Below are 24,629 nucleotides of genomic sequence, written 5' to 3'. Positions count from 1 at the left end.
CCATCTTCCTTAAAACATTTGGCCAACCTTGTAAGCAGAATAGTTTTCCCTACATATTACAGAACTGGTACTAGACCATTGTTTACCCTGGGGACATTTAGTGAGTCTGGACCTAACCAATGAATATAATTAATAAAAAGGTGCAAGTACACACCATTGGTTAACCCCCCCGAGGACACATTAATTATGCACTTTTTCTTACTCTTACTGAGGATACACTAACACCACCATCCACGTTTAGGTTAAACACCTACGATATCATTTGAAAGACCCCACCACTTCCAGCTTCCAATGAGCATATGCCACCTCTAGCTCATTGGGAGGCAAACACTTCTAGTCCTAAAGGAGGAAACACAAGATCTCACACAAACTGAAAATGGATGACAACAAGTTCTGATTGAGGATAAATCACCTCTCACCCAAAATGATGAAACACGAAGTTGAATGTCCAACTAATATTTGCTATAACTCCGTGGAGGCCATATAACCTCTAGACCTTAATTAGGGAATTCAAATTCTCACTACTACTTTGAATACCTCTCCTCATCCAGTTTAAATCTTGCCCAGCTACAAGAAGGCTTGTATCCATTAGCATAAAGATGCCGTTTTTATTTCCATTTTAGATGGTCCAAGGCAGTCAGCCAATGGTGTCTGTTCCTGCACTGTCTGTTAAAGCGTACGCATCATTCTCCTGTTCTATTATATCCTGTGAGTTTCTGTTCTGGAATAGGTCATTTTCTTTAAGCACTCTTGTGTGGTAATCCTGGCTCTGTTTTAATCATAATTTTACATTGTCCTATGATATCTCCCAAAGTTAATCAAAATTGCCAATTTTGTCAACCTTAGCATTATTTCATTGGCTTACGTAATTATGACCTTAGGAGCCACTCTATTTGGGTAGGGAAGTTGAGTGAACATCTACAAGATTCAAAAATTGAATCACTACAATTATTGGATGCACAATGTTTCCCTTTTAAGCTGAACATCAATAAGACTAAGAGGATGGTTATTGGTACAATAGTAACCAGAATTGTTGGAAGATTCTATGAATTCCTGCTTGGAAGAGTATTGGTAATCAGACTATTGTCTTAAATATTGCCTTTAATCTTTACATTGGTCCCTAGTTTAGGGGTCACGGCTGATTTCTATGAAGAAACTTTCTAAAGATATTGTCCATTTTCCTAACCAAAATATGAACACATAACCACTGTCAATGCCAGATCCCCTCCTTAAGGCCACAGCAAGCAGTCTATTTGGGTATGGTGCACCTTTCCACCCGAAACCGTAAGGCATTGAAAATACAGATTCATGATTGATTTCCAGCTGAGTCAGACTGCCTTGATTAACATTCAATTGTAGCAGAATATATTACTAGGCACTTGGCTTAAGACATATGCAAGAAACTACTTCCCTTTCTTCAAGAAAAGTGATTCACTGTACCTTCTCTCACTCACCAAGGCCTTTTCCAGATAACTTGCATATTGAGTCCCCATATTCGTGGACGAGAGAAGGAGGAGAGCATTCTAAACACTGAGACTGACTTTCTAGGACTTGCTCCTACATTCTCTCTGCTCTCATTGAACCTGATCTTAGCTAGCTGAACCGCTGCTTATTTGGCTCCACTTTCTTGATCCCCCTCCTACTTCGAGGCAAGACTTAACTAATCATGCACCTGTTGAAGGTATACCGTCATCATCCCATATTGATAATCTCCCCTCTCTAGATTAATTTGTTGAAATGTCACTTCTATCTCAGCAACAGAAGATCACCCATTGAAAACACAATAGTTCTAGTCTTCAGTCTTCACAATTATAAATGTAGGATACGTTTATTGGGACACAATTAATGCAGGGAGTTCTCCCCCAATCAAAAACGCTGCTCCAATATACTTGTTGATATCGTTCAATCTAGCCCTGTCTGTGACCCATATACCACCACTATCAGCACTCAGACCTGTGCCATAGATAATACAAGAATCAGGCTGGTGAGTAGAAAGAATATTTATTTATAAATGAATATGAAAATGAATATTTGTAGAACATCAGAAATCACACCACCTCATTCTGAGGCCCAAATGCTTTTCTTTCTTAACTACTCACTTTTCACACACGTTGAAAATGCTAGTTGGTTTAGGATAATAGAGATCACAGACTCTTTAATCCAACAACATGTACAGTTTTCCTTTTTGGTTATTTCCACCATGGTTAAATTGAAACGCAGGTCTATAAAATACTCCACATACTTGGATCACTCACAAAAAACTCTCAATGTACAAAATTGTGCAGCACCCTGGACAGGCCAAAACAATTTGATTTCACAATCCACTTTGCATGGGGTTTACTTTCAATAACAGGCAACATTTTTCTGTTGGTAAAAATAAATTTGACATGCGCAAAACTCTTTATTTTAATCTCCCTGCGCACTTGGCAATGCTAGCAGGGTCATAGCAAAACACACCGATAAGAACAACATATATATATATATATATATATATATATATATATATATATATATATATATATATATATATATAAATGGAATCCTTTTAACTTCACCCCTAGCTTTGATCAGGAGTCTGTCAATATATTCATTTGGATCAAATAATCAATCAAACAGATACAAATATAAAACACATTAGATGACAAAATTGACCATTGCTTCTTACTCACAATATGCGGTGTCCAATTCTATAAAAAACGGGATATTAAAAACATTACTTCATTTAAAAAGAGGCAGACAGCAAAAATAACAGCCAATCCATAATATCCAATACATAATCAATAGTTTAAGGTGCATAAACCTAGGATTAAGCCATTCATAGAAGTACCAGAAAAGGGAGAGAGCATCAAAATACAGCCAATTTCTGTTATCCTGTACGCAATCAATCGCTTAAAGTACACAATTCCTTATCCTCAAATGTAATCAAACCATTTGGGTTAGGTGGGCCAAAATCCCCTTTCGTTGGTATATAGCTCTTTTCAAAAAGTATAAAAGAGCCCACGCTGTCAACACAGAGTCCGCAGCCAGGAGTAAAAGCGCTGCCTGCCTGTGGGAACGAATATTGACTGACTTAAGGACCAGCATTAGCAAGGACCGTCTACCAGTATTGTACGCTGGGCCAAACAATAGAAAGTGGTTCAGGTCCTCTCTATCTGCCCCGCACGCTGGGCATCCTTATATGTCAGAATACCCAATCCATGTAGATGTTGTACCCCTCAGCCGTAGACAATCAAATCTGGCAATCGTGATCAACCAACAGTCTCGCCTTTTTGTACCCCGGACTAGATAGGGCTGGATCTCCATCACCCTACTGATCACCAAGTGTACTCTATCCGAGTTGGTTGCACATTTTTTTTCCTTTATAGCCTGACCCAAAATTAGTTTGTAGGATCTCAGTTGGCCGATGGTCAACAGGTTATCAGGAGGGTAAAGAACTTGAATGTTACTTCGGGACAGAGCCTCGTCTATGAAGATCAGCCAATATATTTTATTCCAACTGTCCCTTGATATTAACGTCCTAATAATAAAATGACATAGGCTAGCATGTTTGTTTGCCCAAAGTCGAATACAAAAAGTGATAAGGACCAAGGCCCATTGGTCCTCCTGGAAATCCATTACTAGTTCCCTTTGAATAGATATGCAGGGAGCGAATCCCCAGAGTTCCAATAAACTTCTAAAAAAAGTATTCTCCTTAACCTGAATCTCAGGAGCTTTTGAGAAGCCTGATAATGGTGCTCCATACAAAGTCACGGCCCTGGTCTGTGCTTTGTAGACTTTTAACACTGCATCAAGTAGTTGAACCTGACAGCGGGACTGAAAGCGCGAAATCCCTCCTACTTGTTGGCTTAACTTCTCTGATTATTTTTTGATATAGGCATTGCCATAACTGTCTCTGAGAATCTTACCCCAAATAATCAAATTCCTTGACCCTCATATTATCTCCCCGTTACAGATCATAGGGTGCATCTTCGCAGCCCTCTTTCTCCAAAAACATCCCATTGCTGCTGATTTCATAGTATTTATTTTGAGCCCCAAATTTTGCATTAAGGCCGCATTAGGCAGAAATCAGGATCTGGAGGTTCTTAGGAGTCCTGGCAATTAACACAGTGTCATCTGCGTAAGCCAGGACAGGAAAAGGCCTGCCCTCCCCACCCAGGTACAGATAATCGGCCCCTGCATTCACCAGTGCCTTTAAAAGCCCATTAATGTACAGGGTAAAAAGAATTCAGGCCAAAACACAGCCTTGACACACCCCACATCCCACCTTGAAGCACATAGTGCACTGTCCCTGAGTAGCACTGCGCACATAGGCCTGGTTCTGACTGTGAAGATCTTGTAACACAGCTAAGATTGCAGTCGGGCAACCCATGGACCCGAGCACGGCCCACAACTTAGATCTATCTACTTTGTCGAAAGCTGTGCTTAGGTCCATTAAAGCAAGGCACACACCCTCACCCCTACAAAAAACAGAGTTGGAGAAACTATATACACATTTGAACACTCTCAATAGTTCCCACCCCGGGGCAAAAGCCGAACTGTATATCAGTGAGAACCACTTTCTCCAATAACCAGGACTCAATGTGCCCCAGCAGTACCCTGCCAAAGATTTCAAATGAGGTATCAAGCAGGGAAATAGGTCTGTAAGAGGTGGTACTAGCAGGGTCCCCTTTTTTAAAAATAGGAAAGGTAACAGCCGATTTCCACAAAGATGGGAAAGAAAGCGGGTCCTTACAGGCATTATACGCTATAGTCATAAAAGGGGCCCAAAGGTCTAACTGATCCTGAAACAAATCTGAAGGGATTGCGTCAGGACACAGAGCTCGGTTACGGGCCTGTGGAACAATGGCCAGAGAAACATCCTCCAGCCTGAAATGCAATGAGATACAGCATCTCCCAAGCCTTTTCACTGGTACACCTCTTTCAAACAAATTACCAAAATACCGCTCCCGAGCTGCCTCTTCTACATGCGTACCTCGAGGCCTCTCCAATACATTATGAATAGGGTCCTCTTTCATAAATTCCCATAAAGTTTTTTGATCGTTACACCTTGATGCTTCTAGGAAACCTTCCCAAGTTCCTATTTACGTTCGCCTTTCCTTCTCTTCTGCGCCAGGCGATAAATTGCTCTAGCATGGGCAATCTCCCCCCTTGAACTAGTTGGGGATTTCAAAACCCTCACGTGCACTTTCTTTGCAGAGGTACAGCACTCATAAAACCACCCACTTTTACGGGTGTTTCGGATTCCTGCTGCGCTGTACCGTGAAGCCCTTGGTCAGTGCCCCCAGTAACTTTGTGAACTGTTCCACTATCTGCCCCAAGTTCTCATTAGAATCTAGGATGCCATGGATTTGGGATATATTCTCTGTCAAAGTGACTATGTGTGATCAGGAGTCACTTTCTCACTTTCTGCAGAGATGTGCTTTTAAATCAGTGACTTCACTCAGTTTAACTTTGCAAAGACACTTTCCTATGCCACAAACCCATGTATTAAGTTTACTATGGAAACCCCTCTGCTTTAGGGCAGAGCCTAGGGAATAGGGAGCAGATGGGAATTTCATTTCATGTACCCCTCCCACTAGGGAATGTATTGGTTGGCAAAAGGAAATAGGAGTACCCAATTACTTTAACATATTTCTATCCACACCGGAAGCGATGTTGTTGATTTCAAATTTCAATAAAATTACCACATGTTAGTTGGCTATAGGGGAATTATTTATATTATTACTTGGTAAGAAAATGCTAGGGATCTACTTTTCTGCCCAATCAATCAATAATGGCAAGAAATTAAATCAAAAAGATTCCCACAAGACTTGGTCTGGTTGGACAGGTTACTTACATAGAACATTGCTGGGTTTTGAGCTGACAGAAAGAAACACCACCTCAGGGCTACTGAAGCATGACAGGGCTCTGGTCAAATGGCCTCTCAAGGTTCAGTCATGGATACCTCCAGCATCCGTCCCCCTTTCGTGGATCTTAGCTTCTGTCTTTCCCTGGTTTCCTCCAATTTCTGTTTTCCAGCAATTTTTCAGTAGTCCCACTCAGATGGTATCAGGCAGCAACTGAGAAAGGGTTTTGTTAAAGACCCAATCAGGCAAATTAAAGCCATAAAGAGACAAGGTATTGGTTCAACCACCGCGCACAGACCATTGATCAATCCTCTCCTTAATATACAATGTTATCAATCGGTTTGAGTTTTCTTTCCAATTTTTCGCAAATAAGTTTTCAACAAATTCTTCACGTTCAAATTTAATTTCAATTGGTGATTAATATGCTCCTGCCAACACGTGTTTCGACCTTACAGAACACAGGTCTTCTTCAGGGCCATTGTATCACCTTACTCCTGTTTAAATATTCTAACTAAATGATTGAGCGATGTCCAGCAGCTTACATATAACCTTGCTGTCTGGACTAAGATCTAAATCCCCTTTGTTTACTCACCCGCAGAGCAGACCACTGCAGGCAGCATGAACACGCTATTGGAAGCATTGTAAAGGTTAAGAAGCGCAACTCCAACCCACAGAGAAATAATTGTTTTTTCTGAGTAAACAAAGGGGATTAGATCTCTTGATTTCGTTGAAATTTGAAATCAACAACATCACTGCCAGCGTGGATACAAATATAGTCTGTTAAAGTAATTGGGTACTCCTACTTCTTTTTTGCCCACCAAGAAATTCACTAAAGGGAGGGGTGCATAAAAACGAAATTCCCAACTGCTCCCTATTCCCCAGACCCTGCTTTAAAGCAGAGGGGTTTCCATAGTAAAGGTAATAACTGGGTTTGTGGCATAGAAAAAGTGTCTTTGTGAAAGTTAAACAGAGTGAAGTCACTGATTTAAAAGCACATCACTGCAGAAAGTAAGAACATGACTCATTGAAGAGAGATTTTTCATAGCGTAGGGATGAAGTAAAAAGGGTTCCATATATATGAAAATGTGTTCTTCTCATAAGTTTGTTGTGCTATAACACTGCTAGCATTGCCAAGTGTGTACGGAGATAAATATAAAGAATGCTGCCCATGTCAAATCTATTTTTACCAACAGAAAAGTATTGCCTGTTATTTAAAGTACACCCCAAAGTGGAATGTGAAGTCAAATTATTTTTTCCTGACAAGAGTCTTGCACAGAAGCATGTTCTAATGGTGCTATCCCATTAAAAAACACTCTGTGAATCAGGCCCTAAGAGTATTTTGTGAGTGACTCAAGTATCTGAAGTATTCTATAGACCTGTGTTTCTATGTAATCAGGGTGGAAATAACTAAGAAGGAAAACTATACATGTTGTTATGATATGATATCATATAATAAGTCATTTATAACACACCTGTACATAAGTGTTTCTAGTCACAACAAGACAAGGGGGGAAGACAGAGGGAGGATAAGACAAACAATCTTACTAGGCCTTGTGTCCTTCAGATCGTGCAAGTGTGAGAACGAGACGTGCAAGGGGAAGGGGGAGAAGTGCGAGAAAGAGAAGTGCAAGGGGAGGGAGGGGTGAGGGTGCAGAGAACTGCCAGGGAGGGGCAGAGGGGTAAGCAGGGCAGCAATGCTTAGAGTAAGTGCAGCACTGGGCCAGCACAGCTCTTGGTAAGTGCAAGGAGGCAAGGGACAGTAGAGGTTACAGTTACAGCCCCTAAGTGCATGGAAGCCCGGAGGTAGTGCAGGTGTGACTAATCAAGAGAGTGCCTGGTACCCAGTGAAACTCTGAGGGTGGCCAACCATCCAGTCAGTGTGGCAGACAGGTAACCCAACTCTTGTTGGGTTAAAGAGTCTGTAATATGTGTTATCCTAAATCAACTGGTATTTTCAATGTGTGTAAAAAGTGAGTTGTTCAGAAAGAAAAGCATTTGGGCCACTGAGTGAGGTGGCGTGATTTGTGATTTTGTATAAATATTTATGTTCCTATTCATTAATAATAATACATTCTTTCTATGCACCAGCCTGATTCTTGGTTTACATATGGCACAGGGGTGGCTGTGTTATATGGGTCTCGGACAGGGCTAGATTGAACGATATCAACAGGTATATCGGTGTGGCGCTTTTGATTGGGGGGAAGAACTCCCTGCATTCATCGTTGCCCCATAAATATCTCCTACATAAAGCACAGATCTTTAAACACTTGTGCTATGATCCTCCGCCCATGCAGAAGAAACGTGTAAGTAGACAGATGTCCTTTACTCACTGCAAAACCTATCTTTCGGCTGTTAGATGTTTCTGTTTTCTTAACAAATGTTTGCTACTGAGAAATCTAATCTGCTTCACACAGGCCCACATCATTGTAAGCACTGCACCGTCTGCTCTACCATACTTGACATTTTAGGCAATAGTTTTGCTAGTATCTACATTTCTGTCAGTTAACATTTGTGTACTCATTCGTTTTACTATTATCACTGTAAGCGCAGTCAGTTTTTGAAACATACCATATTGTCATGTATAATTGGACAAGTTGAGACATAGGGTTAATATACTGAGCAACAGTAGTTCCATGCAAAAATGCCTAGATGCTGTATATTTAATAAAGATGCTAACATTCTTCAAGAGGTTCTAGAACTAGGTAAAACGTCAACCAATGGCAAAATTGAATTAATGAAGTATAGAGGCATTCTTTGACAGGGAAAGCATCTTACCCTTTGTAATAATTAGCACCTGATGCTGCAAGGTATTCCGATAGACTCATATTAAATGGGCTAGTAAATGGCATGGATGATAAAAGAGAGATAATCTCTTACTCAGCTGTGAGGGGAAATCAACAGTATCTCGGCCTATATCAAATTTTGATGTGGGTCAAACGGCTTGGATTCGCATTGAATAAAGTGGGCATAATCCATGTACAATCGTTGTAATGCTAGTTGCCAGGCATGCACATGGTAGCTGGCATTGCTGCTTCCTTCCTGGCTGAGGTGGTAAATGTCATGGGAACTCAGGAACCACTTGGATTCCAACATTTTCACAACTCTGGATGAGAAAGCCTTAAGATCGATTAAACCTGATGGAAGCGCAATCCACTAGGGCTGCAGTCCCAGACTGCATAGCTATTCACGTGTTTCATACCAATCTGATATTGGGTACTTCGGGACTTGCGTCTTTATTTCAGGGAATTTTAGACAAGTGGAATAGTCATCCCTGAATCAGGGCAGGGTGCTGTGCTCGTCCATCTATTCAAAAAAGCCTAGAGAAAAATTCTGCTTCTTATAGATTAGCCCCTTGTTATGATGTAAGTGTAAGTTAAAACAAGTTCATAAAATGTATTACCAGATCCTAGTTAAACATTGAGCTGCACTATGAGCTCATTAAGTTCTAAGAATCTAGAGGAGTTACAGTAGAGACTGCAGGGAGAGAGCCATGTTGGCACTCGGCTCTCATAGGCCGCTGTAGCTGTAATGAAATAAATTACTGTTTCTTCATCACTGCTGCCTGGAGCCCTTATTTCCTCATTGCGACGAGGATGGCTCTCAGCAGTGTCTCCGTACTCCTTTGAAGTCTCATCATAGCGCGGCCTGCATTATTCCACACTCCTGTGCGACAGCGGACGCTGCAGGAAGGTCAGGAGGAGCGGAACAACAGGTCAGCAGGCGCGTCCCCTGGGGGTGTAATCTTGCCTTCCCCATTACTGTATTGACTCTGTCTCAAAGCAACAGTGTTTACTTTCAGGATCCCTAGCATTGACATTATCGTTGCTGAGCAACCTGCCCATGCAGTTCTGACAAGTTTCAGGAGCCAGCCATTATGACATGTATCCAGTGCTTTAAGTGGGGTAAGAAATTGAGGGGGGGCCCTCGTTTGGGGGCGTGGCATCCGCTGTGGGCGTAGCCTAAAAGTGCACAAATCATAGTAGGGTGCGCAAACAAATATATAAATGTATTAGAGCATTTATATATTTGTATGCGTACTAGTATGGTTTGTGTATTTTTCAAGCCTTCTTTTATAAACATAGCAATGTTACATATTTCTATGTTTATAAAAGGTGGCTTGAAAGTGTACAAACCATAGTAAGTTACGCACACTTGTTTGAAAGTGTACAAACCATAGTAAGTTACGCACACTTGTGTGCGTAACTTACTATGGTTTGTACACTTTCAAGCCACCTTTTATAAACATAGACATTTGTAACATATTTCTATGTTCATAAAAGACGGCTTGAAACGTACAAGCCATCTTTTATAAAGCGTTGAGGACGGACAAAACCCAAGTGGTTTTGTCCGTCGACAAAGCTTTATAAAAAATGCCTTGAATTGTGTACGTTTCAAGCCGTCTGTTATAAACGTAGAAATATTTCTACGTTTATAAAAGATGGCTTGAAACGTACACATTTCAAGGCATCTTTTATAAAGATTTGCCAAAGGAGACAGGCACCTCAGGCTCAGTGATCACTGCTCTGAGCAGAGATCACAGAGCCCGAGGCATCTTTCACCCTCTGGGAACCCGCGGGCTCCGTGATATAATCTACATATTAGATCATGGAGCCTGCAGGTTCACAGAGGGTCAGTGACCTGGCGAGGGCAAACAAATGAACTGTAACTTCCCTGATGACCCCTCAGATGGGGGGTCATCAGGGAAGTTACAGTGACTGACAGAAGTGCCAGCCAGCCTCAGCGACGCTGTGGCTGGCTGGCACTTCTGTCCACTTGCCTAACGTTACACTGGCGGGCGCATCTCCCGTCGCGGCTGCGGCCGTGGCGGGATAATGCGTCCTGCCATGGCGTGGTGGGACGGGGGGCCCCGGCAGGGCCCCGGCTCAGCCCCACTTTTTGGAGACTGGCGGGGCCCGCCCCGGCAGGCCCCGGCCCACTTAAAGCACTGCATGTATCCATTCTGTGGATGAGCAGCCATCACGTTCCAATTCAGACTGATGTAAGGAGGATTGTGACATCATACACAAGGGATTGTACTCATACAAGACTGATCCCTTTGTCTGCATAGCACAGCACTGTCACTGCTCAGTCTGTGCATCCACTGGGCATACTTGAACTGATCCAGAGTCTATTGGTTGCATCTAGCAAGCCCACTCTTTACCACCTTTTTACCGCTTAAGACATGGCAGCTTCAATACCTCCGCCAATGTCATTTTTGAATGAACCTGGTCGCCCCCAAGTTAGGTGGGACAGGTGGAAAGACATGTTTGAAAACTACCTGGTGGCAGTGGGAGGAGAGAGATTCAGCTCAACTCGCAAAAAGGCTGTGCAGAGTTTGATGGGTTAGGCAGTGCACAAGCTGGTGAAGCGGAGGACACAGATGAATATGCCCTTGCGATTAAACAACTCAAGGATCATTTTGAGCCTAAAAAAAATGTTACATTCGAGAGGCACAAGTTCTTTCAGCGTACGCAGGAGTCCTCAGAATCCGTGGAATCGTACATAACCTCATTAAGAACATTAAGCCACTCCTGTGAATTCGAACATCTATCTGACTCATTAATTAGAGATCAGTTAGTGAGGTGCACAAATAATATTAGGATACAGGAGAAATTGTTGGCAAAAGACATGAAGTTGGATGAAGCAGTGGACCTAGCCAGAAGCATAGAACAAACCTCACAATATGTCAAAGAACTGAAGTCTGACAAACAGAGTACCCAAGCTGTGTGCGCAGTTGATCACAGGAAGAGACTTAATGTCAATACAAGCAGGAAAGGAACATGGGGTGCGAAGTGTACCAGATGTGGCAGTGTCAAGCATGGTCCGAATTACCCTTCGTGCCCAGCAAGGAATGCTGAATGTTTCAAATGTAGGACCAGAGGACATTTTGCTAATGTATGCAAGAGGTCATCAATAAATCTCTTAGAAACAAGAGACAACCAAGAAGAAGGTGCTCACTCACCTTACAACATACAGGAGGTATACTCCTCGCAAGACAACCCCAGACATGTATTCGAGATTTCGACCATTGGAGGAGGAGACAGCAAAGGTCCAAAAGATGTTTTTGTAATTGATGGTCGAGAAATACTCATGAAAGTTGACACATGTTCCCCATGGACCATCATTTCTAAAGAGACATTTAAAGATGTTCTAAAAAAGGATGAATCAATGCTGGATCCACCAAGAATTCAGCCCTGCGGCTATGCGGAATCCCCTATTGAGATGCTGGGACAGTTTACTGCAAGTGTGCAATAGCTGACATTTTGGTTGCAAGAAAGGGAGCCTCCCTTTTAGGTTGGGAGGAACAAAGGAAATTGAGAGTCAGGGTGCAAGCTAGTGCCACTGAGCCTGTCACCATTGCCGAGATTGATGATATGTGGTCAAGAGAGTTCCCAGAGGTCTTCACCGAAGGTCTGGGCAGACTCAAGAACTACGAACACCATATTAGACAAAAGAAAGAATGTCAGCCTATTGTTCATAAAGTGAGACATGTGCCGTTAAACATGAGAGCGCAACTACGCAGTGAACTCGATAACTTAGTAGATAAGGGTGTCATTGAACCTGTTGAGGCCACAGAGTGGTCATCCCCCATTGTTTTAGTGGCCAAAAATAATGGTAAATTAAGACTTTGTGTACATTTGCGCAGTCTTAATCACAATATTCTGGTGGAGAGACATCCCCTACCAAACATTTCCAAGACACTCTCCACTCTTGGCGAACCCAAATTGTTATCTGTCATTGATCTCTCTGATGCCTATCACCAAGTTCCCCTTTCCCGAGAATCGCAACATCTCACTGCCTTTATCACACCTGTAGGCACTTATAAATACAATCGCATGCCATTTGGGTTGGCCTCGGCCGCATCTGTGTTCCAAAAGGTGATGGAGGAAGTGTTAAAAGGGTTGGAAAATGTTAAGGTGTTTCAAGATGACATTCTGATTTTTGCAAGTAATGAGCATGAGCATGACAGAGTACTTAGGGCAGTACTATGCAGACTAAAAGAGGCTGGGTTAACGGTCGAAAGAAGCAAATGTAAAATAAGTGTTGAGGAAGTGGAGTATCTGGGACACAAAGTTTCGAAAGAAGTATTTCTCCCAAAAAGTCACTCATAGAAAGCATTAGTAATACTCCTCAGCCCCAAGACAAGGACCAACTACGTTCTTTCATGGGACTAGCGGAATATTACCATAAATTTGTGAATGGCTTTGCATGCATCTCATCTCCATTGAGGGAGTTACTAAAAAAGAACGTGAAGTACACATGGTCCAAAGAGTGTCAGGAAGCATTCTTGCAAATCAAAGATTGTATAGTCAAGGCCCCATCCTTAAGTGGATTCATGTTTGGCAGGAAAACGTTGCTTTCAGTTGATGCTAGTACCCTTGGCTTAGGAGCAGTTTTGACTCCGTTTGACTCAGGTAAAACTGAATACACAATTGCATTTGCATCCAGGCCACTTAGAGGAGCAGAAAAAAATTACTCGGTCATTGAAAGAGAGGCACTAGCAGTATTTTGGGCAGTCACGCACTTCAAGTTCTTTCTATGGGGTCGACCTTTTATTGTCAGATCAGATCACAAGCCTTTGGTTCAATTGATGAACGGTTCTGAGTGGGCCAAAGGGTCTCCAAGAGTTTCGAGGTGGATGGTAGAACTCTTGGGTTATAATTCAAGGTGTGTTACATTCCTGGGAGGGAGAATGTGGTACCAGATTGTTTATCCAGATTACCTGTGTGTGATGGTGAATTGTAGGGAGCACCTGAATTTCAAGATGTGAGCATTGGAGAAATTGAGCATGATGCCATTGATAAAGAGATGTGGATAAGAGCTGGTGAGGAGGATTTAATATTGAATCAAGTTATGATTTGGACCAGAGAAGGATGGCCTCACAAGAATATTGTGGGAAAAGAGTTTGACAGATATTTTGGTGTGAAGGACGAGTTAAGTATGTCTGAGGACGTATGTAAACTTAGAAAAGGAAATAGGATAATACCCCCCAGTGGAGTCAGATCTCATTTAGTAAATATAGCACATCAAGGTCACCTGGGCATGGGAGGAACAAAGAGATATTTGCGGCAATATTTCTGGTGGCCCGGGATTGACAGCGATGCAGAGAAGTGTGTTAGGGGTTGTAGAGAGTGTGGTAAGAGTGACAAGACCAAGATGGTTAGAGAAGTACCAATAAATCCTGTCAAAGTACCGAGTGAACCATGGCAAAAGGTTGCAGTTGATTTGATAGGACCATTACAAAACCTTGACAATGGGTATAAATACATTGTTGTGTTTGTGGACTACCATTCCAAATGGATTGAATGGAAGGCTTTGCGTGAGGCAACCACTGCAGAGATGGTGTTATTCTTCGAGGAAGTGTTTTACAGGGAGGGTTTCCCGACAGAATTAATCACTGATAACGGAGTACAATTCTGTTCTGAAAGGATGTTAACTTTCTTGAAGAAATTTTTCATCAAACACACTAGAACTGCTTTATATCATCCAAGGGCCAACGGCCTCGTTGAGAGAGCCAATAGGTTCATAAAGGGTGGTTTGCAATTGGCCATGGCTTCTAATCTAAGATGGTTTGGTGTAGTAAGAGAAATGATATGGAACTACTGTACCACACCACACTCAGTTACAAATGTATCTCCGTTCATGTCATTGGAAGGGAGACAACCTGGAACAAAACTATGTCCAGGGTGGATGGACTTAGCCAAGAGTTCCAACATTGATCGCGAGAGAATTATGACTCTCATCAAAGAAGCACAGGAGGTGTACAAAGAAAGATTTGATGAGGACAAGAGTGTCAAAAGTAATACCTGGAAAGTGGGAGATTGTATTCTCATAAAGAACCCTAGATTCACTCCCAAATGTGTAGAAAGCAAATACATTGGTCCCAAGAAAATATCTGCGGTAAGAAACAATGTAGTAATTGTAGAAGGGGGGGAGTGTTGGTCAATGTCCAGAATTGTGAAATGTCCAGAATGCATGAAGGACAATGCACATGATAAACATGACAATGGTGAACATGACAATGGTGAATTTGCTAATAACAGTATCAGAGACTCTAGTGTCATAGATAAGTGTTCCAAGGATGACAACAATTCAAGGTCTGCAGCAGAGACACATTCAAATAGAGTCAAGAACAAACCCAGCTGGTTTAAGGATTATTATGTGGAGTAAACAGCTGTATGAACATAAGGGATGAGATGTGTTATGATGTAAGTGTAAGTTAAAACAAGTTCATAAAAATGTATTACCAGATCCTAGTTAAACATTGAGCTGCACTATGAGCTCATTAAGTTCTAAGAATGTTATTCTAAGAATGTAGAGGAGTTACAATAGAGACTGCAGGGAGAGAGCCATGTTGGCACTCAGCTCTCATAGGCCACTGTCGCTGTAATGAAATAAATTACTGTTTCTTCATCACTGCTGCCTGGAGCCCTTATTTCCTCACCCCTCTTCTCGATTCTGCTGGCAAATGGCTTTCTGGCTGTCCACACAATTTATGGGATGTATAGGGTTCCATTTATGTGTCACCTACCAGTTAATTCCAACTCTGCTGGCAAAACACTGTTGAACGAAATGTGTTTTAGGGTAGGGTTCCTGGCTGGACAATCAATTGTAGGGGTCAACTCTTCACAGTATTTTGATCAGGTTCTTACTGAATGGTATAGACCTGCAGTAAGGTTAGTAGGTCAAACTGAAGAATATTTAGCTGGAAAGGGCGTGCACGTTGTCACTGGGAGTTGATTTTAGCAGTGTTGATTGCTGGCAGCCGCGGGCACGCTTACTGAACCCTGCTAAGGATTTAGGGTTCAGTCCAGCAGACACTCCCAGAGGGAGAGAGATACGACAGATTGAAAAAAGGGAGTTATTTGAGTCATGTTGGGTAGGTTGATAACTGGCAGAGAATCTCTGTAAGGTCGAGGAAGAAAGGAGGCTTGACAGTGGAGGCTGTGAATTCAAGATGATATCACACCCAGTTCATTTTGGTGCTTTTAGTGCATCAGTGAATACTCACAGTGATATCACCGGGATATAGAGTCTGAGAAGGCTATATAGGAAGATAGTAAGGTCATATTAAATGCGTGACCCAAGTTTCGACAAAACCTTGTAACCCCAACACGTCATTGAATGTGTAAGGGCAAATGTGGGGATGAGTTGCAGTATTATTTGTGCAGTTGGGTGTCCTATAAAGAACACTCCTTTAGAAAGAGTTCACAAAGGGCTTTTGACTGGTCCTTTAGGCTTATAATTTGTCTTTAGATCTGACAGCAGTCTCCATATTTATATATTATTATTATCATTAGTAGTAGTAGAGTAGCAGCAGCAGTAAAATCCTTACAGAGAAATTGGTACATACCTTTCTTATTAAAGTGTAGTTGTGATATCTCTTCTCATTCATAATAAGGTAAGAAAACCACATCAACCTCAAGCGTAATGAGACCTTTAAGGTTATGTCATACAGTATTTATAACGTTCAGCACTTGTCCAATGCCGTCATCTTGGTGTTGGGTGCATTTTACAAAAGACTCAATGTCAGGTAGGTTAATGGAACATTTAGTGAATTTTGGTGTAGAAAAAGGTTTTCATTTTGTTGTAAGTTCCAGATAAGATGGGATAGTTCTTAGCTCAAGTGGCCTAGTATTCCATTTCGTGGCACCTAAAGAAGAGACAGTTTCCTGTTAGGAACTTCCACCAAAAGCAAGGCTGAGAATGTGCGCGTGCAGTCCAGGTGGGAGTATGTGGGTGACATCTGTTTCCTATAAAGGAACGGGCTATGCTTTGTCTGTGGATAATGCAAAGTGTTTGGAAAGGGACCTGTTTTTCTATTGAGCGAGCAAAGTGTCCTTAGATGATGCCAACAGGTTTGCACTACTTTGCTGATGTGGGGATTAAAAGAGAGTTTGTTAGACACTTAGATCCGAACTTTGGTTTTTGGCAATGGGATATATTCCATCATGTAGTCTGGAGTAAAATGGTGTGGTGAATTTCCCAAAATATCTCAACATTTCCACAAGGTGTAAGTGCTGCTTTGCTGGGACAGGGCATCAGCAATTTCACTGCCACCCAGAGTAGGGTATGTGGAGTGGGTATCTCAGCAAAGTTTCAGGAGAGCGTTTATTCCACCTTGGCAGGAACTGTGTATCGTCTGCATAGTTGTACAAACTCAGACCATACATGTGAATAATCTGTGTTAAAGGTAAAATATAGATATTTAAAAATAAAAGAGACAATCCAGATACTATGGAACTCAGAATTTCAGGGGTTGTAGGACATATCTACCACCTATGTGTGGTTTGACAGAAACACATGTCACCATCCTAGAAGGGGTCCATCAATACCCATTTGGTAAATTCTCATTAGAAATGGTTTATGTCTTAGAGTATTTAACGGTGGTAACTGATATAATCATTGCGCTTCTGAGGTCTTCCTTTCACAGAACAATAGTTAATCACTTATGCAAAACTACAGGTTTAAAATATCCTTGTCACCACCATCCAAGCTGCATTGTGTTTTTCACCACAGCCATTCACATTCTACACGTTTTTGTTTTTACATTTATCCAATTGGACGTTTTCTTGCATAGGAGCGATGTGACTATGCATCATAAGGAATGATATACCCAGGCCCGCAGGCCCATTCCTCTGTATGGTCACAGAATCCCTCGGTAACCTGCAATAGCCTTATAATGACTTAATTCCAACTACTGCTATTATGAATATTATCAGTAGCAGTGATAGTAGTTAAAGTGGGACTAACAGTAGTGTTAATAGTAGTAGTAGCAGTACCAATAGTAGAAGTAGTAGTGTAGTGGTATCATTAGTAATATTATTACTATTGTTTCTTTCCTTAATATTATATCATGTGGACGGAGTATAGCTCAGGGGCAATGTGCTGGTCTTGGAAGCAAGACCACACAGAGTAACAGAATCCCGGATCCGTGCTTAGAAACCAAACTCAGGTATGGTATTGGGTGCATTATAAAAAGCAATAAAGTAATTAATTCAGTAGTAGGATACATATTCTGAATATCCTAACACAATCAAAATGCTATGCAAAATCTAAACTTGTTGTTGCAAATGCTGTGTTACAGCAACAGTGTGAGGTTATAGTCCCATTGTTTTCCCAGATTCATGCTTTTTGAATGGAAAAGATTACACAGAGATGTGATTTGCATTGCAGAAGCTTGGCACATCATGGCAGCCCATACCCTCACACAACCACTGCACTCGTTTTACCTCAGTCCGTTGAAGTCTTGTCCAGCAAGGCAGATGGTGTGTACCACACATTAAATGCCATTGATAGCTGTATGTGCCACCTATCTTTTATATTGCCCTCATGAAAAGCACAACATTACAACCTTAACTAAGAACATTTTCGATGAATTAGCTTCTGCCATTTGAAAAGAATTAGAAGACACACAATGAAAAACAATGCACACTTACCTCATCACAATTCTGATATTGTTCAGCAGCTTCATTTGCCAGGGCAAATATGTTTTGTCCTTTTCTGAAATATAAAAACACACCCCATTTAATAAATAATAGCTTCTCAAAAAAGGAAGAAAGGAGAAATGTTTCACAATGTATAAGAAATATGGATAAAATGTGAATCAGCTCTTTGTAGGATGGATACATGTTTGTATATCGCAAATATCGTGTTTAAAAAGGCTCTATTGATGGTTAAGGGATATATCATTTCCACCACACCTGACACATAAACATTCAACTTACAAACTGCATAAAGCCCTGCTCAGTCAACAGGAAACTTCAAAGAGGTGAAACATTACAACAAGGTTGAAATTAAATGAATGAAACACTTGGGGCCCAAGCATCTAACAGACAGTGGTGGGCCACTAAGTGGTGGCATGGGCTACCAGGAGGCAATCTGTAGCTCTGATCGTGTGACCAGGCAGTACCAGTACTCTAACCCTCTCACTACTCCTCTCTCTTGGAGTGATCTTTTTCTCCTTTCTTCCCACCTCTCTCTCTATTCCCGACCGGTCAAGCCGACTCCAGCACTACCACCTACCTTCTTGGTCATCCAACCCATGAAGCGTGTGTAAGTTGAGGATTTTGCAGATACTTTCTCTCCTTCACCTGCACCTTTGGCTGACTCAGACCCTGACACAGTCCTCTTTAACCTTCACCTCTCTATCTCTAACACCCTGGATGACCTTGCCCCTGTCATGAGGATCCGCTTGAAGTCCAAATTTAAGTGCAATTCTTGGTACGATTCCGACCTTGCCACCCTTAAACGCAAGTATAGTGTGGCGGAGAGGAAGTGTAGGGCCTTGAGCGCTCCCCCTGAAAAACTAGCCTGCCACCTGCTCCAAAGGCAGTACATACTCGATGTCCTCTTTAAGAAGAGAGCCTACATCCAAGCAGGCATCTCTGTGGCATTTAACAACTTTCCAAAATCTGCAAGGAGCTGGCCAATCCTGCTGCAGTCTCTACCTCTCCTGTTCCCTCCCAGGCACTCTGCATGGCCTTGGCCTCTCATTTCATTACTAAAACTCAGGACATCCTGTCCACCCTCTCTTCCTCTACCTCTTCTTCCTCCTCTACCACTCCTGGCCTGTCTGAGGCCGTCTCTCCTCCCCCTTTCTCCTCCTTTCCCCTGTTCACCCCTGACAATAGTTCCAGACAAGTCCGATCTGTGAAAGTCTCATCAAAGCAGGTTCTCCCCTGCTTATCCAGAATAGTCAAGGACCACATTGACACCCTTGCTACAGCCTTGGCCAATTTCTGCAATCACTCCTTTGCCATTGGAACTTTCCCTTCCCACCTTAAGTACTCTCTTGTGCACCCCCTTCTAAAAAAGTCCTCGGCTAATCCTTCCTCTCTGGCTAGCTATCGCCCGATCTCCACCACTGCTTTCCGTGGCAAACTCTTGGAAAAGCTGCCCATCTCCCAGCTTAATCTACATACTGAATCTGTTGGTTGCCTCCATGACCACCAGTCTGACTTCAGAGCTGCCAGAAGCACAGACACTGCTCTACTGAACACCTGTGAAGACTTGCTCTCCAATCTTGACTCTAATCTCTCTTCTGTCCTCAGTCTCCTTGATCTATCCTCTGCTTTTGACACAGTCAACCATGCCATCCTGCTCAATCCTCTCTGGGACAAACTTGGTATTACTGATCAGGCCCTGGCCTGGTTGACCTTCTTTCTCACGACTGACCCTGTTAGGTCCAACTGGGGTCTTTCCTCTCTTCGATCTCGCTCTCTCTATTTGTGGTGTTCCACAGGGGTCTAACCTCTCTCCCTGGCTCTTCAACAACTACCTGGCGCCTCTTGCCCAATGCATCGCTACTTTCTACTCCAATTTTCAATGATATGCGTATGACAATAAGGTCTCTTTCAGGCTCCTCTCAGCCACCGCTGCTTCTTCTCTCATACCAGACTTTCTGGCCGCAATTCAGGAATGGTGTGTCACCAATGATCTCTGTCTTAATGCCAGTAAAACTGGGATCCTCCTCATTTGGACACCTGCTCCCTCCTTTCATCTCTCCCTCTCAGGCCGCCCACACAGGGCCCTCTTCCTGCTCCATCCTGTGGGCTAAGAACCTTGGTTTAATCTTTGACTCCACCCTCTCCTTCTCTCCTCATATCTCTGACCCCTATAAGCAGTCAAACTATCAGCTGCACCTCCTCAGAGGTATTCTTCCTTTTCTCACTTTCCCCCAGAAGCTCACTGTCTCTAGAGCTCTGGTCCTTAATCTTCCTGCCTCTTCTCTTTGACCTTTACAACTTATCCAGAACAGGACTGCAAGATTTGTCCTTGGCCCCAAGCCCAGGGATCATATCTCTCCAGCTCTGAAATCTCTTCACTGGCTCCCTGTGTCTGCAATGATCAACTTGAAGACCCTCTGCATCTTCCAAAAGGCTTTTTGTGGCCTGGGACCGCTCTACCTCCAGCTTTCTCTTCCAAAACATCTTCCTTCTCGAACTCCCTGCTCATCCACCTCCAACTCTCTGAGGGTCAGACGTTTGTCCATCTATCTCCTTGGCTGTGCCTCTCTCTGGAACAGCCTCCCTGCCTCTCTCAATCTTGAGCCGAACCACTCCCGGTTCCGGAAGCAACTCAAGACCTTCCTTTTTGCTTCCACTTTATCACTTCCTCTCCCCTGCTGATGCACCTGACTGCTCTGCGCACTGGTCACCTGGTCACCCCCTGAACTCGGGCCCAGGCTCCTGCATGTCCAGTTGCCCTCACACTGCCTCCAGCTCCCCAGCAGTTAAGGGTCTGTATCTGCAATCCTACAGTCCCTTCTCTCTGAACTTATGGTGATAATAACAATAATAATAATAATAATAATAATAATTATTATTATTATTATTATTATGAGCCACCCGCTAGCTGCACTTGTGAGTTAAGTGCACTTCCCCCTTGCCCTCCCCCTTGGCACTACTCCCCTAGCCTCTTCCCCTCACTTGCGCAACCTGATTGACACAAGGCCTAGTAAGATCGTTATTTTGTCCTCTTTTGTTTCCCCCTCCTTGTGTTGTCGCGCCTTGAAACACTTGTGTACAGTCGCGTTATAAATGCCTTATCATATCATAAAAGAACAATTATAATTATAGCTGGAGAATTATTCTTTTCTCCTTTTTGCATTTTATTTGTTCTAATTTGGCAATGGCTTGGCTCCTTGTGCTTTGGGCCAGCCATGTTGTGGAGATTTTCAGATTTTCAGTTTCAGTTTCAGTTTTAAGAGTTATAAGTTGCTTAATACCAGAGATTGTTTTTTAAGCACAGGATCAAGATTCAAACCTTTGTTGCGCTGCGCTGTCTTGTTTCCAAAACAGCTCTATTGCCCCTGAGCTATCCACCAGATCCTGAAATTTACATATAAATTCACTGCAGTGTCGCCCTCGCTACCTCACTGCTGAAAAGATTTCAAGATCTTGCTCTTCAAAGGGCCGCGACTTCAGATGACATTGCAGACTACCCTTCTTGTGTACCTCATAACCCCTTTACTGTAGAGCGGTGTGCTGCTTCAGAGCTACATTAGTTTTATATAGATCCCCAGCACAGCAAAATATGGAGTGCATTTAATAATTGCACCACAATCAATCGCCGTTACCAGCCTGAATGATACTTCTAGACTGGCTCTCCAGATGTTTTGGACCACAACTCCCATCAGCCCCACACTGCATAGTAAAGGTTGAGGGACAGTCCAATGTATCTGGAGATCCGCAGGTTCCAGACCCCTGCTTCAGTCTAACTCATTGCCAAAGTCTACAACTAATTTCCTTCCTGATATCAAGATTGCTGCTTTGAAGAAGTGTAAATGTGCCTTGTTGTTTACATACAATGTATAGCCATGATATCTTTTGCTATCAACTGAATTTTGTAATGGTTTTTAGAAGAACTGATCTGTTACCACTATTTTAAATTAAATATCAAAACTTCACTTATTTCGAAGTGGGAATGTCTCAACACATCAATAAAGTATCAAAGGGAATGATCAGATTGTTTGCAGCACACGCTGCCTTTCAGGAGAGCCTGCTGAAGCAAGTACTTTTAGCTTAAATATTTTATAATGTACATGCCATTCAATGTGCATTCTGTATTGACTTATTCAGCAAATTCAATTTTTAAGCAATGCCCACAATCAAATAAATGATGTTTAAGAATATGGATTTTCATTGTAAAGCATTTAATGGACTACAATTGAATGAATTTCTTTTAATTACTTGAATATGGGCTGAGTTGACAAGTACCAGAGGACAAAGCGTCTCATAATAGGTTTGGCGGTATTCTGGTGGTAACTCCACCGGAATACCAGCAAGTAGATTTACTGTTACTACTGCTTGGTCCGGGGGGATTACCGCCGGTTCACAAATGGTGGTTTGGAGGAGATAGTCCCCTTTATGGAGTCCATAGAACTCCATAGGAATTTGCAGCAGTTATTCTGCTGATTTTGGCGATTTTTGGCAGTATGGCGGCGGAATTATCTCCAGCATTTTGCTACAGGTTTTTCCTCCACCTCATTGCTAAACTTGCAGTGCGGCGGTACAGAAATGTGGTAGTAACGAGTTATCTCTGTTTTATCGCTGTTTTGACCATACCGCTGTGCTTGTAATGAGGCCCAAAGCCTGTTCAAGCACTAACATTGACAATGGCTAAATAAATGTGTGTTGAATATTGCATATGTAAATGTAACATTGCACAGATAAATTGCCATACAGAGCTTTATATTTAGTCCTTTTTCACTTATGCTTTTGTGTAATTCAAGCTTGCACGTTAAACACTAATGCTTTGTCATAATGAGCCCGGGCGCTGTGTGAACATAATCTCACGTTTGAATTTACCCGTGAAGTGCTCAACAACAACAGGATTGCACAATCATCATAACGTGGCACCATTTTGAATCTTGGAAAAGTGTGCAACCTACCCCCAGACAGTTAGAGTTTTAGTCATTTACACACCTACCATCCACAGTAAATAATTCTCTCTCTCAAAACAGTAAACATGTATTTCTTAAATCTATTTTACATCCTGAATATATTTATGATTTCTTGGTGTATTCCCTCGTGATCTATTCCGATTTTGGGACAAATAATTCACAAAGTGATGCAGTCTCATTTTGTGCTCGTACAACCTGTATGCAAATCTAATTCACTTATGGTGCTTGATTGCGGGAAAAGGTACTTCCTGGACCTGCCAGAGACCGGAAGCCAGACCAACCGTGCACTAAACAAACTTAATCGTTTTCTTAAATTGCCGCACTCACGCGCACAGCACCGGCACCGAAGCCATGCTGCTCAGTGCAATCTTGTTTATAAGACCATCGTATTGCCCCTGAGCTATCCTTGCCAATGCCTATGTCGTCATGCTGACATAGGTCTTGTATTTCTTCACACACCTGAGTATCGGGCTGGGGTCTGCGCCCACCCACGTTGGTGCAGCGCGTACACGTGTAGTGATGAGCCTTAAAGGGGCCATAAATGTAAATGCCATTTTCACATTTCCATTTCTGGGACTTACTGTGGGGTGCAGAAGACACGTCTGCAGTATGCCCACTGACCTCAAATTTTGCGGGTAGGAAGAATTTAAAGGCACGTAGCGAATTGCACGTGCAGATTCAATTATGTCTGTCCCCCAGAACGTGAAGATTGCAGAATGTATCCCTTCACTTGCATGCATATAGCCACACCCCACAAGAAACCGCAGCATATACAGAACTCAGCTGCTAGACTTCGCCGAAGACTCTCACGAAGGGACCATATCAGGCTAGCGCCAAGGAAGCTAAATTGGCTCCCAGTCAGAAAATGAATCACCTTCAAAACAATGTGCATAACACACAGAGCAATCCATGGCCAGGAGCAGAATTCAAACAAAAGAAAATCACCATCTACAAGCCAAATGGAACACTCAGATTGAGCAACGACACCCACCTAGAACCTTAACTGTACATGAGAAAAGAAACTTGGAGGATCACCATTGTCCTGCTTAGCGGTAAAACTTTGGAACTCCCTCCTCAAAGAAATAAGAACTAAGAAGGAGCACCTAAAATTCAGAAAACTTCTAAAAGCCTGGCTCTTCAATTCTGAACGGGTCGAAAACAAATTAACAACATCGTCTCACCATGAAATGAACAGATTACGGAGAAATATTGGAGGGTATGCCTGACCGGAGTGGAGTGTGAGGAGGAGGAGAGCAGTCCGAAACCTAGGTATACCCCTCCCTATAAGGAGTCAAACAGAAACGGGGGTCAGAGATGTGTCTGACCTGGTTGGACCACTGAGGGAGATTGTGAGTAAAGGGGGGGAAAGGGAGGTG

At 42.5% G+C, this 24,629-nt stretch overlaps 1 protein-coding gene across 1 annotated transcript in view; it reads right to left on the bottom strand.

The window, feature by feature from the left end:
• Positions 1–24,629, bottom strand: part of FAM13C (family with sequence similarity 13 member C) — an 835,708-nt gene that overhangs the window by 346,307 nt on the left and 464,772 nt on the right. Inside the window, exon 5 of the mRNA XM_069611221.1 lies at positions 18,287–18,350. Coding sequence (XP_069467322.1) covers positions 18,287–18,350 — 64 coding nt within the window. The remainder of the gene's footprint in view (positions 1–18,286; positions 18,351–24,629) is intronic.

The sequence above is a fragment of the Ambystoma mexicanum genome, chromosome 8 (genome assembly GCF_040938575.1).
Source record: "Ambystoma mexicanum isolate Mex_15411 chromosome 8, UKY_AmexF1_1, whole genome shotgun sequence".
Taxonomy (NCBI): domain Eukaryota; kingdom Metazoa; phylum Chordata; class Amphibia; order Caudata; family Ambystomatidae; genus Ambystoma; species Ambystoma mexicanum.
Note: the sequence above shows the minus strand (reverse complement) of the source record. Positions and strands in the feature narration are given on the sequence as shown.